A 16627-nucleotide genomic window follows, 5' to 3' on the forward strand; every position below is an offset into this window, starting at 1 on the left:
GAATTGTCTAAATAGTTCAGTTGTCTAAGCTTTGAGTGAAATGGGTTCTACTTCTTGGAAAAACATAAGCTTTCTGATTGACAAGGTGGGCAAAGATACCAAATTAAAAGCTGTCTTCTTAGGGATGCTGAAAATTCTGTGTAGATCTTGCAAGGGCTGTCATATTTGCAAACTGCTGATGAAGTCAATGAGCCCAGTTAGGTTAATAATCTCTGTGCCAACAGTTGCCAGGGAAGTATCTGCTTTGTGATGTAAGCTTGGGCCAAAATGTTGCTATGGAAACTAAGGATGCTTCAGGAAAGGGAGCAGAAAAAGGCACAACTTCCTCCCTTGACCCTGCCTGGAGATGATGCCATCAAAGTGTCGGTGTCCTTGAGGGAGAAAACCAGGCAGCTCTGGGACTGGTGCTGGAAAAGACACAGAGGCCTAACTTGCCCCCTGTCAGTTTGGGTGATGCCCCTAGAACACTCTGCTGGAGTGTAATGTTGGCAACCCCTCCATCTTCTGTTCAGCCTGAATATACATGTAAAACAAGCCTTGGACCATAGAAAAAGACACCAGCCTCCAGGAAACCTTCAATTCAAGGAAGCCAGATGGAAGGTATGTCCCAAAACACTTGGGCTGCTCAGAGCCTGGGGGGTAGAGAATGAAAGGATATTTAGGAAAATGGGCCACTAGGTCCAGTGAAATAACTTGCCCAGGATGCTGCCAATTAGATGCGAGAGGCTGCCTCCATCCCTATCACTCTTTTCAGGAGTTAATATCTGCATGTGTTAGTTCTACCCACCATCAGACATGGGGGGGGGGGGGATGGAGGGCAGGAGGTGGGGGAGACAGGGCTTTCTGCATGGCAGCCCCTACATAGCGGAACTCCCTCCCCATGGAGGTGCACCTGGCATCCTCCCTGCTGAAGATTTCATCTTTTTTTTAACCCTGACATTTCTGTCACACTCATCTCCTTTTGTTGAAATTTATACTGTTCTCCATCTGGAACAGTTTTACTGGAGAAGCTGCCCAGAATGGCTAGGGAAGTCCAGCCAGATGGGCAGGGTATAAATATTATTATTATTATTATTATTATTATTATTATTATTATTATTATTATTATTATTACCACAGAGGGTGGATTAGATGATCCCTGGGTTCCCTTTCTAGCTCTGGGCTTCTTTAATCTATTTTTATAATGGTATGCTATATAGCTGTCACCCACCCTGGGACCTTCTTGTGAAGGGCAGGTAAGAAATCTTACAAATCAAATAAAAGGGAAGAAGTGTGTGCAAACTTAGGCTTCCGGGCCTCAGGTTCCAGTAAGGTCTCCAGTGCTTCTTGTGGGATGCCAACATCCAACTAAGGAAGGGGGAAGGCGTGCAGCAGGAGGGAGATGCTGGATGTGGTGCAGATGATGGAGACCACATCCCCAAAGTTGGACAAAGAGAGCAAATTGGACCTTGGGGGAGATGAACTCACAGCTGGGAAGACATGAGAGATACCTGCAAAAAAGAGGGAGTGGGCAGGTGGGGAAAGCAGAAATCTGGCCAACCCTGAAGGCCAGCAGCCCCATCCCCTTTGCTGCCACCCCCAATTAGAAGCCCATTTCATGAGGGGAACTGGGAGGCCTGAAAGACGAAGCATGGCCAGGGACAGGACTATTTGCAGGTGTGCACAGTTGCAGAGCAGCTACAGACTTGCATCCTGCAGAAACTCCATGCGCCCCAGTGGCCATGATGTACGGGCCTCGCCAGGATGTTTCCCAGGCAGTGCTGAGCCCAGCTGCAGCCAACCCACCGGGAAACCCATCCTGTCGACGACAATCCAGCCTTGGGCAGCAGGGCCTGTGACATCCCCTATGACGGGCAAAAGTTAAAAGTGTTCTGTCAGAATGACGAAACCTCTGAAACGACTGAGGCTCCTTCAAGTGTGTAGTGTAGTTTGTTGGCAGAGATCAGTAGTTTTCAGAAGTAGGCACGCCTTGAAAGAGGAGGCCTTCACCCCAGTATGGCTTTCCTGTATCACATATGATGGTAGTCCAGTGCAACTGGTACAGATGCAAAGCCTTTTCTATCTGTGGTAAATTTGTCTGTGAAAGAAAAGAGTTCTGCATCTTGCTAGAGAAATTGAGAATCTTAAGTTCCTTTTATGCTTTTATCCTTTTTTTGTTTTAGGTCACTTTTTTCAACGTTTCAGTTTAATGTTAGTTAAATAAGGGGCTATATTTCCTTTTCAGGGGGGATTCAGCATCATAAGTTTGTTTGTGTTGTGTTTATCTGGGTCTGAGGTAACTTCTGTTTCTGCTTGTCTTACTTTTGTATTGTTTAGGGAAGTCTTTAATGTTTGATGTTTTATCATGTTTTTAATATTCTGTTGGGAGCTGCCAAGAGTGGCTGAGAAAACCCAGCTAGATGGGCAGGGTAGAAATAATAAATTATATTTATTATTAGGCCGTATCTGTGCTACACATTTAAAGTTCTGGGATAGCATTTTGAATAATGGGAATGGGGCTCCCTCAGGGTGAACCCCCCACCCTCCAGCTCTCATTCCCCAGCCCCCAACCCAGGGTGTTGGGGGCATCCTTCAAAGCCACCATAGCCTCATACTTCTTCCAGTATTGGAGGCAGCCTAGCTTACCTCAGAGGGTTATTGCAAGGATAATTTGCACAGGGAAAGCACACCTTGACTTCCTTGGAGGAAATGTGGGGTTTTCAAGTGAAAATAAGGCACCAAGGAAGACCTCCTGAGAATACAAATGTCTTTTTTGGAAGCTACCTAGAGTTGGTGAGTTAGCCAGGCGGAGAGAGAAGGTGTAGCCCACACCCTAAAATGAAAAAGCAAGAACTTTCAAACCACTGGAACCAATAATACACAATGACTAAAGGAGGAACAGCCGGCCAGCCAACACCTTAGGCAGGGAGGTGAGTTTTTATGAGGTGTTGGAAACTGGATCACAGTCAGGGCCCACTTTGTTCCCTTTGAATCCCATAGGGATGCAAGGCTGGGGGTGCGAAACTGTCAGGAAAGCCCAGATCCAGCTGTCCTAGCCCTCCTGGTGAGGGCTAAATTAAAGGGCAGGCCAGGTGCTTGGAAGCTGGATGAGGATACCAAGTGTTGACATGGGACTGATATGGGGAGGGGGAGAGAGAGAGAGAGAGAGAGAGAGAGAGAGAGAGAGAGAGCGAGCGCCAGCGCACAGTCCATTGGGTGAGGTCTTGGCCAAGATCTGACTTCACAATGGGCTGCAGAATGTTTTGTTTCCCAGGAAACCAGGTGAGTTGTTTGAAAGGCTCCTGAGATCAGTTAAAAGCTCATTCAACTGTCTCCTTCAGATCAGTTGGCACCAGAGATGTTTTGCTTTAGAGAACTGTCTTTTTTGGATCAGTTGGCATCGGAAACATCTGTCTCCTTCCGACAACTATCTTTGGCTCAGCTGAAAGCCCAGAGAATGGTCTTCTGTCTCTCCTGCTGCCACAGAAATGAAGGTAAGAGGGGAAGGGGGGGGGACATTCTGAAGCCTTGTTCTTCTCCCCCCACCCCATGGGCAATTTTAAAAGATGCTCCTTCGTTATTTGACCTTCATAAATCCTAGGCTTCCAGGGAGTGTTCTGGTTAATTTTCTGATTCCCTCCCCCATTTGTCTCCATTCAAATGGCAGGAGAATTACCACCTCCCTCCCCCCAAAATCAGTAAAATCTTCCCGCTGCCACCAGTTTCACCACCCACAAATAGGAAATTCTGGGAGCTCATTTTTCACGCAGCCCTAAAATACACCCCCCACCTTGCAGGGCTCACACCTGCACCCTTAAGTATTCCCTCCATCGGGTGCATTTCCAGCATCTTGAATTAGTTTCTCAACCCCCAACTCCTATCTGGGGGATGTAAAGGTGCAGTCAAGTGCAACATACCGACAGAGGACTAACGGCCTCCATGTTCTAACTGGTTGCTGTGACAACCAGTTTGTCGGTTGCTGGTAGTTTTGAAAAATAACTGCTCTGCTGCAGTCACCTCAGGACCAACTTCCCTCTGGTATAGTTTATTTGCTTGTCATGTAACCTAAGCCTGCCTTGAGATGCAGTTCTGTAAACCTGAATAAATCTGAGGGTAAAATAGTTTTATATTAACATGAATCAGATTTGTGTGTGTATTCTTTAAAAGGTATTCAAAGGGATTCTTAACCAGGAAGGCATCTTTACTAGTAGAACCCAGACGACTCAGCAACAAGCTGATCGCTGCATAAACTTATAAAGGGGATTGCTTAACTCTGCTAAAGTAAAACCTTCCCACACTATCAGCCCTAGACAGCAGATCCGGGATGTCAGATGTCATGGAGTAGGGGAAGGAGGGCAGTTGGAATCTAGCAGCAACATCTGGAGGGTTTGGACACATAAAACAAGGTGATTTATCATCATAACATTGGGTAACTAGTCAGGAGTTTGTCCTGACCCTGATTGCGAATGGCCAGAACTAGCCACTCACTGTCTAGTGTGGAAAGTGGAGCAAAGGACCTTTTTAGGAGAGAGGACCCTGGGATCAGTTCTGCACTCAAAATGAAAAATTGTGTCACTGTGTGCAAAGAGAAGTAACCAGCTGTCACCTTTGTCTGTTTAAAAAATTGTGGTGACTTGACACATAGGTAAGAAAGGCTTTCCGACTGAGAAGTGCCAAAATCGCCTCAAAATGTGTAGCTGGTGGACACAGTCTGCAAGGAGGAGGAGGAGGAGGCCCTCACCTGCATCTGGAGAGTTTACTCTCATTTGCTTGGCACCTAAAGGTGTATAATGAAGGCACCAGGTGACCCTCACTTGAGAAAATAAAACCCCTTTTATAAAACTTCCTCCTCATTCTTGCTGCCTGCTGGTGGCCCAGAAACATGGCCCCTCTCCCTTCAGCCCTTTTCTTGGAAATGCAGGCAGAGCACTGCAAGAAAGAGGGAGAGAGGGCAATGTCTTCTGCTCCGAATCTCTCTCACTGTGTGTGTGTTGTGGGGCAGGCGGGGGGGCAGAGAGAGTTAAAGGCCAAAGGCCTGGTTATAGAAGATACCTTTTCACCTGGTGCCTAAAAACATATGGTGATCGTGCTAGTTCAACTATACAACTGTGAAGCCTCTTCTATTTTGGTAACAGAAGATAATTTGACTGTGGAAGAAAGAGTTCTGCGTCTTGTCAAGGAGATTGAGAATCTTAAATTCCTCTTATGCTTTTATCCTTTTTTTTTTTTTTTTTGGTTATAGATCACTTTTTCCAGATTCATTTCTTTTTTTTAACATTTCAGTTTAATATTTGTTATAAATGAGGGGGAACATCTCCTTTTCAAGGGGAATTAAGCATAATAAGTTTGTGTTGTAGTTTATCTAGGCCTGGGGTAACTTTTGTTTCTGCTTGTCATACTTTCATATTGTAAAAATTTGGCCGTATCTGCCAAAGGTCTAGGATACGATTTTTGAATAATGGGAATGGGGCTCCCTCAGGGTGAACCCCCCACCCTCCAGCTCTCATTCCCCAGCCCCCAACCCAGGGTGTGGGGGGCATCCTTCAAAGCCACCATAGCCTCATACTCCTTCCAGTATTGGAGGCAGCCTAGCTTACTTCAGAGGGTTATTGCAAAGATAATTTGGACAGGGATAGCACACCATGTATACCACCTCGAGTTCCTTGGAGGAAAGGTGGGGTGTTCAAGTAAGAATAAAGCACCACGAAAGACCCCCTGAGAGTACAAATTTGTTTTTTGGAAGCTTCCCAGAGGTGGTGAGTTAGCCAGGTGGAAAGAGAAGGTGTAGCCCACACCCTAAACTGAAAAGGCAAGAACTTTCAAACCACTGGAACAGATAATACACCATGACTAAAGGTGGAACAGCCAGCCAACACCTTGGGCAGGGAGGTGAGTTTTCATGAGGTGGTGGAAACCGGATCACAGTCAGGGCCCACTTTATTCCCTTTGATTCCCACAGCGATGCAAGGCTGGGGGTGCGAAACTGTAAGGGAAGTCCAGATCCAGCTGCCCTGGCCCTCCTAGTGAGGGGTAAATCAAGGGACAAGGTAGGTGCTTGGAAGTTGGATAAAGATACCAAGTGTTGATATGGGCCTGAGAGGGAGAGAGAGGGAGCCCACAGTCCATTGGGTGAGGCCTTGGTCAAATCTGACTTCACAATGGGCTGTGGAATGTTTTGTTTCCCAGGAAACCCGGTGAGTTGTTTGAAAGGATCTTGAGATCAGTTAAAAGCTCATTCAACTGTCTCCTTTAAATCAGTTGACACCAGAGATGCCTTGCTGCTTTAGAGAACTGTCTTTTTTGGATCAGTTGGCATCGGAAACATCTGTCTACTTCGGACAACTACCTTTGACTCAGTTGAAAGCCCGGAGAATGGTCTTCTGCCTCCCCTGCTGCCACAGAAGGTAAGGTAAGCGGGGAAGAGGGGAGACATTCTGAAGCTTTGTTCTCCCCCACCCCATGGGCAGTTTTTAAAGATGCTCCTTGGTTTTTTGACCTTCATAAATTCCATGTTCCCAGGGAGTGTTCCAGTTATTTTTCTGAGTTTTTTTGGTTTGTCTCCATCCAAATGGCAGGATAATTACCGGTACCACCTCCCTGCTCCGCCCCCCATCAGTAAAATGCTGTCCTGGCTGGCAAAGGGCCATTGCTCAGTAGTGGAGCCTGTGTTTGTGCATGCAAAATCCCTGGTGGCATTTCCAGGCAGCGCTGGGAATGCCCCCTAGAGAGCTGCTTCTGCCACTCAGTGTAAACCATAGGGAGCTAGATGTGCTAATGTGGTTTGAATCACTAGAAGACAGCATCCTGTGTTCTCATTTAAATCAGCCCTTTGGGACTGCGAGGACTAGAATCTTATATTGTATTTAGGCAGGGGAGAAACTAGGCTTTATTTTCCCCGAGTCAAAGACCCAGTTTGGCACCTCACCCCCCCCCCATGCACATAGGGCTGGGAAGGAAGGACTCCTGCCTGAGACCCTGGAGTGCCACCTTCCAGTCAGTGTGGAGGTAGACCAATGATCTTACTGGACAAACAGCTCCTTAAGGCCCCACCAAGGGTGACTCTTTGGGCATCGCTCCCAGTCCAGGAAGAGAGCAGGTTCCATCTCTCCTTGAAAGGCAGAACCCAACTCTTCTTTAAAAACACAACCTACTTTAGCTGTGTTGTTTCCAAACTCTGGTGGGATTTGGTGTCTATCTGATGTCTGTCCCTCCCCTTTCTGCCTTCTTTGTGCACAGCTGTTTATGATGGAGGCCTCTCACCTGCGGTTCCTGCACATCCCAACTGTCCTTCCCCAACCTTGGAGAGTTTCTAAAGATCCCAAATAAGGCTGCTTCTCTTGCTCAACTGGAGACCCTCCAGACTGTTGTGCAGGCCATCGCCTTGTCGTGGGTCCCTCTTCCCAGCTCATAGGCCTCGCTCAGGAGGACAATTGGAGGACAGCAGCAGATGAGCCCTGCAGCAACTGGACCAGGCCCAAGGAACCCTGCTAGAATGGCAGTCTGTTCTCAAAAGGGCCTACAAGCAGCATGGCAAGAGGCCAGTGATAAAAAGGGAGACCATAAAACCACGTTTCCTCATTCAAAGGTGGGAAACTGCACAGGCCAGTCCTGGTGGGTAGACTCTTCCTCCGTCTTGTCTCTCTTCAGGTCCACAAGTGCTCTACCACTTCCTCGGCACTTCAGAAGTGGCACCCCAGGTATATAAACTGGTGGCGTCCAGCCCTTCTGAAAGGAGGCAGGGGCTTAAGCCACAAATGGATCAGATTTGGAGCCAGACTGTTCTGTTTGTGGCTGTTACACATTCATCCTCCACTTCCCTGCTTTTTCAGTCATGGATGTTTCTTGCTAATCGGCTGCTTGCTGTCCAGCTGTGGGCGAAGCTTGACAAGATGCCTCCAGTCTGAGTTTGGGAAGGTTTTGAAGCTCCCACCACAGTCCTCCACCAAGAGAAGAGGACAGCAGCCACTCCATAAGAAGGGAGCAGCACCCCCTCAAGAGACGAGAGCATCTCTATACTCCCAGAGTACCTGTTTCTTTAAAATATATGAGCATTTTCCCCCTTTTATTAATATTATCATTTATTTTCCAAATTACAGTAACAACAATAAAACAAAAAATTGTCCAACAACAAACAACGAAAGCTTGTCCTGGTATTTGTATAGACTCATTTAGTGGTTTCCTTCGGTGATCTAAACCATTGTTTCTCAACCTTGGGACTTCATCATCCCTGACCACTGGTCCTACTAGCTAAGGATGAAGGGTGTTGTAGTTCAAAAACAGCTGGAGGCTGTATTTTAAAATTTTTGAAAATACATTGCTCCAGAAAGTTTTAATGTTATTGAGGTGCCACCACATATGAATATAAGTACCTTTAACAGCGCATTTCCTTCAACAATTGGAGCTAAATTCTTTAGCTATCCGGGATAGCCTTATTGGTATATAATACCACCTATGCAATAACTTTAACGAAGATTCCCAGATTATGACAGAAACTGATTTCAATGTCAGACTACAAGGCAGGCTATTTTTCATTAGGTATGTGAATTTCTAAGGGACGTGGGTGTCGCTGTGGGTTAAACCACAGAGCCTAGGACTAGCCGATCAGAAGGCTGGCGGTTAGAATCCCCGCGACGGGGTGAGCTCCCTGCTCCTGCCAATCTAGCATTTCGAAAGCATGTGAAAGTGCAAGTAGATTAATAGGTACCAGTTTGGCAGGAAGGTAAACGGCATTTCCGTGCGCTGCTCTGGTTCGCCAGAAGCGGCTTAGTCATGCTGGCCACATAACCCGGAAGCTGTATGCCGGCTCCCTCGGCCAATAAAGCGAGATGAGCTCTGCAACCCCAGAGTCAGTCACGACTGGACCTAATGGTCAGAGGTCCCTTTATGTGAATTTCTAGGTCCATTGCTCAGGACATTCTTGTACTTACAAAATTGCCATATTCAGGGGCTATTAAAAGGTAAAGGTACCCCTGCCCGTATGGGCCAGTCTTGCCAGACTCTGGGGTTGGTGCACCCATCTCACTCAAGAGGCCGGGGGCCAGCGCTGTCCGGAGACACTTCCGGGTCACGTGGCCAGCGTGACATCGCTGCTCTGGCCAGAGCCAGAGCCAGAACCGCACACGGAAACGCCGTTTACCTTCCCGCTAGTAAGCGGTCCCTATTTATCTACTTGCACCCAGGGGTGCTTTTGAACTGCTAGGTTGGCAGGCGCTGGGACCGAAAGACGGGAGCGCACCCCGCCGCGGGGATTCGAACCGCCGACCTTTCGATCGGCAAGTCCTAGGCACTGAGGCTTTTACCCACAGCGCCACCTGCGTCCCTCAGGGGCTATTAGCACTCTATAAATTGAAGATGCTATCTCCTTAAACAATTGGAAAGTTAACAAAAATGTGTTCTAACACGGTCAGATTCCTGTATGCCTGGACAGAGAGATCTGGTTTTAAAAGCAATCCTAACAGCTGGTTAAGGTGATACCACAACCATCTGAGATTTTGTAGACTGACAAGGAAAAGTTCCCTCCATGTGGGAATACCATTTACATAAGAATCTTTTTAAAGTAGAGTCTGTTCCCAACTGCTCCAGTCCTGCCATGCCCCCCGCCTCCTGAAAAGACAGGGTGCGAGGGGTGAGAAGAGAGATCAGCGGGACTAGCTTAAAAAACTTTTGATTTCCATATGGTCACTGTAGCATATAGGAAGGGGTTTGTGCCTTAGCAAGCAAAGTAAGTGAGAAAAGACCTGCTCTATAGATTGATTCTGAAAGTTCTGTTTTCACACATGGTTTCCCCTTCAGCTAGTGGATTAGTGCCATCAAGTTTTTCAATTGAAAAGCATTATACTGCTGCATCACACTGCTGACTCACGTTAAGCTTGAGTCCACAGTGTGAAAAACACACACCAAGAAATAAATACTAGAAAGGGGCAGGATTAGACACGTATGCACAAAACATTTTTTTTAAAAAAATCAGGACTCCTTGTACTCTGCTCCCCCTTTCTTGCCCTCTGCATGCGCCTCAGAGCTAGTGCATCACACGGGGCTTGAAGGGCCTTGCAGAGCCAGGCAGAGGCCTGGGCCAGGAAGATAATGTGCCCCCCCTTTTTACCCTGGGGATAACTGAAGTCTTATAAATAAGTAAGCATATAAATAATTTTTGTGAAAGTTATGCTGACAAATAATTTTATTTCAAGGCTTGAACCGTATCTGCATATAAAGACAAAATGGAAAATATAGATATACAGCGGTACCTCTAGATGCAAACGGGATCTATTCCGGAGCCCCGTTCGCATCTGGAAGCAAACGTAACCCGTGTCTGTGCGTTTGTGTGTGCGCGGGTCACGTTTTGGCACTTCTGCGCATGCGCATGACGTCATTTTGAGTGTCTGCGCAAGCAGTGAAACCCAGAAGTAACATGCTCCGTTACTTCTGGGTTGCTGCTGAGCGCAACTCGAACGCGCTCATTCCGAAGCACATTCAACCCAAGGTATGACTGTACAATAGTGCTTTTTAAAAATGCATAGGGAATATATGCTGACCGAGGCCCCCTTTGGAATCAGAGGCCCGGGCCAAGTGGCCCCTATGCCCCCCCCTCTGTCTGGGCCTGGACCTCACCAGGGGCAGCCTCCCCTACTCCTCACCCACTTTTAGGCAGCCGCTATGAGTTGCCCAAGGGAGGAGGTTGGCAACAGGGAGTTCTTTACAACTGCAGCCACTGTGGAGACAACCACAGGCTCATCCTCTTCCCTGAGTGCGATGGCAATGGCAGGGAAAATCGGGACATTCTGGGGCCAGGTCAGAAGCCGGGATGGCTTTCATAATTCCAGGACTGTCCTGGAAAATGGTGACACTTGGAGGGTTTGATAGTAAATGGAACTGAACCTCCTGGTGGGATGATAGAGGCCTGCAGAGAGATCAGTTGAATATATAAGGGGTGAGATGTTTTTTCAGGTATCCTGATCCCATGCTGCACATATCTTTTCACACCTTGAACTTAGCTTGGTAGTTGACTGGCAGCCAGTGCATTTCTTCAGCATAACACGGTGGTGACAGTGTTTTGGTGAGCAGCCGAGCTGCTGCAATCCACACTCGGCACATTTTCCGGGCCAAGTCTACAGGCGAAAGGAAATGCTGGTCTAGAACTTTCTACAGCCAGCCCGGCCCTCAGCGCTGCTGCTGAAGGGCGAAAAAGGAGCGGCTGAAGCTTTGCCCTGGGATCCACACTGAAAATAATGAGCTTTTACTTTTATGTCAGCGCCACAGTGCTGTCAGAGGAAACAGTAGCGCAGCTATTTTGAGAAACCACAACAATTTAGGTAAATCATGCATTCAGTTGTGTGTGTGTGTTGGGGGAAGAGGACTCTACACATATTTTTTGATTCTGAATTGAACACCTTTTCATATCACTCTGGTGTGGAAAACAGCTTGAAGCGCTGAGTTAAGTCTGCTTCCAATTACAGGCCTTTGTCCTCAAATGTAAGTCTGGTTGCGCTGCATGGGGGCGTGGGGGGGCAGTACGATTATGAGTCTGCTGTCTGCATTCGATGGCTGTGGTGAAAACCGACAAACCTGCTCTTTCTAGCTGCTGTCAGTGGCCTCTGAGAAACAGGTCAGCTATCCTATCTGATGTAGCACTCTCCATCACTTGCTGCTTGGCAAGGCTTAATCTGGACGAGGGCTCCTCTGACCTACTGCAGGTGGTCTGTTCAGTAGCAGCGTGCATCTGAACATCTGCAGAGGGCTTTTGCCTTCCCAAAAAGTTATGGAGATTGCCACCCATGCCTTTGTATTAGAAAGAATGTTTCCAGACCAGAGGATGTGGTTTTCAGGCAGGCTTGAGCGCCAGGCTTTGAGAGACGTAATTCTTTTTTTTTCAAATTTTATTTACACTTTTCAAGTTTATACATTTCAGTAGTTTTATACATTTCACTCGTTTTTCTTTCTTCTTCTTTTTGGGCAAATCATTGGTTTCTTTTAAGTTACATTCATAGAATCACATTATAACATCTCAGTTCTCCTATGGTGAAACATGTATTTATAAAAAATAATAAAACAAAAATAAAAATTGATTCATTCGTATTCCTTTTATACTTGACTTCCCTCCCCTTCTTACTTGGGTCCTCAGTTTTATTTATTTGAATGCCTCTCTTAACACATCTATGAGGTTTTTTCCTGTTTTTCCACTGCTGGTTTTGAGTGTTAACTCGGGACAGATTTTCAGGGCACTATGTTATTTCCGAGGGACGCGGGTGGCGCTGTGGGTAAAACCTCAGCGCCTAGGACTTGCCAATCGTCAGCTTGTCACACTGGCCACGTGACCCGGAAGTGTCTGCGGACAGCGCTGGCCACCGGCCTCTTAAGTGAGATGGGCACACAACCCTAGAGTCGGACACGACTGGCCGTACCTTTACCTTATATGTTATTTCCATGTGGGTTGCAACAGTCACATTAGTTCACCTATGTTTTAAACTATGGTTTAAGGGGAGAAAGTGCTTGGCTCCTCCCCTACTGCTGTGCTGCAGGAAGGTAAACCATGGTTTGGCTTGGTGTTATGTCTAAACTTGGACTTATGGTTTGTTTCCCCCAAACAAACCATGAGTGGTTAGCCAAGAATAAACTTTGGTTACAGCTCACTGTGGATTATTATTACTATTATTTATTGCATATTTATTATTGCATATTTGCAGGGACTCAAGGCAGCTGACAGATAAAAACAAGAGCTAAAAACATAGGAAATAAGCAATTGTTTTCTTAAAATTAAGCTTTGACAGAATTTATCTATATTATAAAAAATCTATTAAAACCATACAAATAATAACAGTAAAACCAGGCCTTTAATTAGTTTGTCAGTCAGTTTTATTGCGCATAGCCAAAGACTGCCGCAATGTTCACAGAATCATTCGATAATTAAAGGAAAATATACTGGATTGATACAAAAGACTTAAAACATTCATATTATCAAAACATTACGTACTCTAAACAGAGCTATAAAAGTACCCCAATATACAGATCAAGACATTAAACAATAAAATTCATAAGCTAAAATTATCACATGGCCACGAATATATCAAAAAGCAATGCCAATTAATACAGTGTGCAATTTATACTCGGAGTTTGGTGACAAAGATAGAGCATAGCCTGATGTAGATAGATAGGGTCAAATAAATTCATCTCCTTTACAGTTGATGGCTACCTTGGCTATATAATTTGCTCTAATTTTCCTAGCAGCAGTTGCAAAGAGTGCTACACGCCAGGTCACATACATCTGTGTCTGCGAGGAGATATAAAATCATGTCAGAGGGGTTCAGGCCTTTCATTAAAAGCAGTCTGTTCCCAAGAGTCCTTGTCGGCAGAGGGACAACAAGGAGAGAAACAGTCAAAACAGGGAGGGAGTTCCAAAGTTGCCTGGGAGCAGCCACCAAGAAGACCCTTTCTCAAAATCTCAGAACCAGGACAGGTTCACATGCGGGAGTATGGTATTTCAGAGACGTTGGACCTAAGCCACGCAGGGCTTCATAGGTCATAACCGGCACTTTGAATTGTGCCTGGACACAGACTGGTAGCCGATGGAGCTCTTGCAACAAGGGAGTTGTCTGCTTCCTATAACCATTGCCAGGCAGCAATCTGGCTGCAGCTCTTTGAGCTGGTTGAAGTTTCCGAACACTTTTCAAAAGCATGTTGCAGTCATCCAAACAGGGTGTAACTTAGGCGTGTGCCATTGTGGTAGGGCTGGTCCTGCAGTACTCAGGTGTAGGCCTGGAGAGTGTGGGAAAGGATGAGGAGGAAGCCTGAAGGCCGGGTGCTGCTGTTGTGTTGTCCGAGCAGCTGGAAGGCCAGGATCCTCGCGTCGAAGCCAGACTTGGCAAATCCAGAGGCTTCATACTGCTCACCAATCGGAGACGCCGGTGTTGTCCATACTGGTGCAAGAGAAAAATAGATATAAACAGAGAATTCCTGGGTGCCAAGATCCAAGTTTGGGGCAAGTACTTTTTGGTGGGAGAAATACCAGTGGAGATTTAAAGTCGCAAAATATGCAGCAAACAGTGGAAATATAGGCTGTTAGACCTTTAAAATATGCCCTTCAAAGTGAGTTCCAGAGATTCCCTCTTCTTCCGGCATAGGAAAAAGACCACAAGTTTGGTAAGTTAAATTTTTTGCTTGATTATAAACTCTCTAAAGCTCAGATTCATGTGCTTCAGAAAGTTCACAGGCAATAAAACCTGGCTAAGTATAAAAGGAGAATAAGTTAGGTTAATTTAGAATATGCAGAAAATGATAAAATAAATGCAAGGAACCGCAGAAAGAGGCGGGAGGGAGGTTTGAAATGTTAGAACTATTGTTAAACTATTGAAATGTATATAAATGAAATCTATAAATAAAATTATGTTAAAAATTTAAGCCAGCTTAGTTGCAAAGTGGTGAAAGTTCCTGAAATATTGGTATAGGAACTCAAGAGAGGCTTCTGAAAGCCATGTGGTCTGAGCTGCAGCAACCAACTCAAACCTCTTTACACAATGAGCTTCTCATGTTGACTGAATACAACAATAGATGGGGGGAAGTGACCCAGCTAAGCCTGGCAGGACAGGACAGAGCTTACTCTATGGTTTTAACCCCTTCATACATGAATTAAGCATGGTGGTTATATGAGGCTGGTTGTCCCATCGTCCACCCATATTCCCTTTTGCACTTGATGAAAGCTGTGATGCCAGAGCTTTCACAGTTCTAAGAAGTTTGCTGCAGCCTATGAACATCTGCTCTGAACTTTGCTTTCTTTTAGGTGTCAGGCAAAAAACTTTGTCTTTTCACCTAGACCTTATAAAATTATTTCAGAAATCATGAATATTTTGACATCTCTCGTTGCTAATTGTGCTTTGATGTGCTGTATGTTTTGTTTATATTGTTTGTCATTATTGAACTTGTTTTTAATGTTTATGACCCAGTTGGAAATTATTGACAAAAGGTTGCATATAAATATCAGTCAGTCAACCATAGGTCACACAAAAACATAGAAACTTTTCGAATAAATAAAAGACACACGTAGAATGGGTCAATGGCACAAGGTGAGAGGGTTTAGCTCACATCCCCATGTGTCATGACCCTGATCTAATTTGGGCTCCTTCACTTTGATCTTTTGAAAACAAAGAAGATCCAATCACAACTCTTGCTGTCGCATTTAATTTGGCCCTTGCTCCAGGGTCTTACCTGTTCAATTGTCTAAGAATCCTCTTTGCGCTGTTATGCTGGAGGCAGGCATCATTTGTCCTAGGAAACTTTTGCTGGCACTGCTGCAAAATGGACTTGCAGCATCTGAATGGTTGACTGGGGGCTCATCCACACTCCCCCCCCCCCCGTCCTGTTGCTTTTCTTCAAGGAAAACTGCTCTTTAGCGCTCAATCGGAGCAAACAGCAATTCAGGTTTTCCCCAGAATGCCATTTGTTCTGACCTATCACTAAAGAGCTGGTTTTCCCTTGGAAAGAAGTGGAAAATTGCCGAGACCTGGGCTTTCTAGGCCCAAGACAAGCAGAAGGATGGGCAAGCCCTTTGATGCACAAGCAAGATGCAAAACTGAATGAGTTTGATTCAACTGAATAGCCAGTACAACAGGTCCCACTAGTGCAATAAGGGCTTTTCTCCCCTCCTCTCCCACATCAGCTCTGCAGGATCTGAAGAACCCCCAAAATAGCATAAGGAAGGGAGAGATGGTTTGGCAACTGGCTCAAAGAATGATCACTGTAGCATGGTGTTAAATTCCACTCAATGTGTGCTCGTCACACACAAGTCTGGAGAAGAGCAATCCTGGGATCCTTGGATGAAGGATGGATATGAATTTAATAAATAATAGTAATAATAATAACATCAAGGCTTGGCCCCCTTCAGCAAGTTGCCCGCTCTGAACTGGGTTGCCATGTGGCTCCTTATAGGAAGAAATGCAGATGTGAAATGTGTATAACCTGCTCTCTGGTGGCAGAATGGATCGACTGGGAGAGAGCTTTGGCTGAGCCTGGTCCAAGCAGCCCAAGTCCATTTTGCAAATGTGCACCTTCTGTTTTTTTTTTTTTATAATAATTTTTATTAAGGTTTTCCAAATTAGAACAAATCAAAACAAATTAAATCCAATCTATTGCCAATAACTAGGACTTCCCCTCCCTACCCCCTCTTGTGTTCCAAATCTTCCAAATAAGCAATTAAATTCAACAAATTCTTATCCCCAAATTACACTCTTCATCAATAACCCAATTTATCCAAATTCCCATCCCCTAAGATCGATCTATACCCTTCAACGAGTTTCCCCCTTTCAAACATAGTACAGATGGAAATAAGATAAATATAAATAATAATTTTACAGCCTTTGGATTCCAATTTTCCCTCCCCTCTTTCCCCTTTGCGTTTCACCTATCCCTCCACTTCTAATATCTTCCTGGAGTTCCCACATTACACTATGTCCCTCAGGTTCTTTGCCAGTCTTTAATTACGGATGTCCAATCGTAGAAGGAGTCTATCAAATAAGGGCCCATTTCTTCTATCCAGGTTTTTATATCCAGGAGTAAAAACTCCAATTTTGTATCCATAAGCTTGTCAAACCTGAATATCCCAAATGTTCCCCCAGTTCTGTCCAGTTCTTGTTGTTTCCTTGTTCTTATCAATCATTCTCCT

At 45.5% G+C, this 16627-nt stretch overlaps 1 protein-coding gene across 4 annotated transcripts in view; it reads left to right on the forward strand.

Moving 5' to 3' along the window:
- Positions 1-3340: 3340 nt before the first annotated feature.
- RASAL3 (RAS protein activator like 3) overlaps positions 3341-16627 on the forward strand; it is a 59968-nt gene continuing 46681 nt past the window's right edge. For 2 of the 4 annotated variants that reach the window (XR_014559323.1, XM_083718528.1), the window contains exon 1: positions 13324-14112. Coding sequence is in view for 1 of the 4 variants with exons in the window: in XM_083718528.1 (XP_083574654.1) it covers positions 14047-14112 (66 nt within the window). In the remaining 3 variants the exon portion in view is untranslated. Of the gene's footprint in view, positions 3474-3854; positions 4023-6237; positions 6384-13323; positions 14113-16627 lie in introns of those variants that run through there. The other 2 variants (XM_083718532.1, XM_083718531.1) reach the window with 2 other exon arrangements.

This window comes from Podarcis gaigeae (assembly GCF_964106915.1).
Source record: "Podarcis gaigeae genome assembly, chromosome: 17".
NCBI lineage: Eukaryota > Metazoa > Chordata > Lepidosauria > Squamata > Lacertidae > Podarcis > Podarcis gaigeae.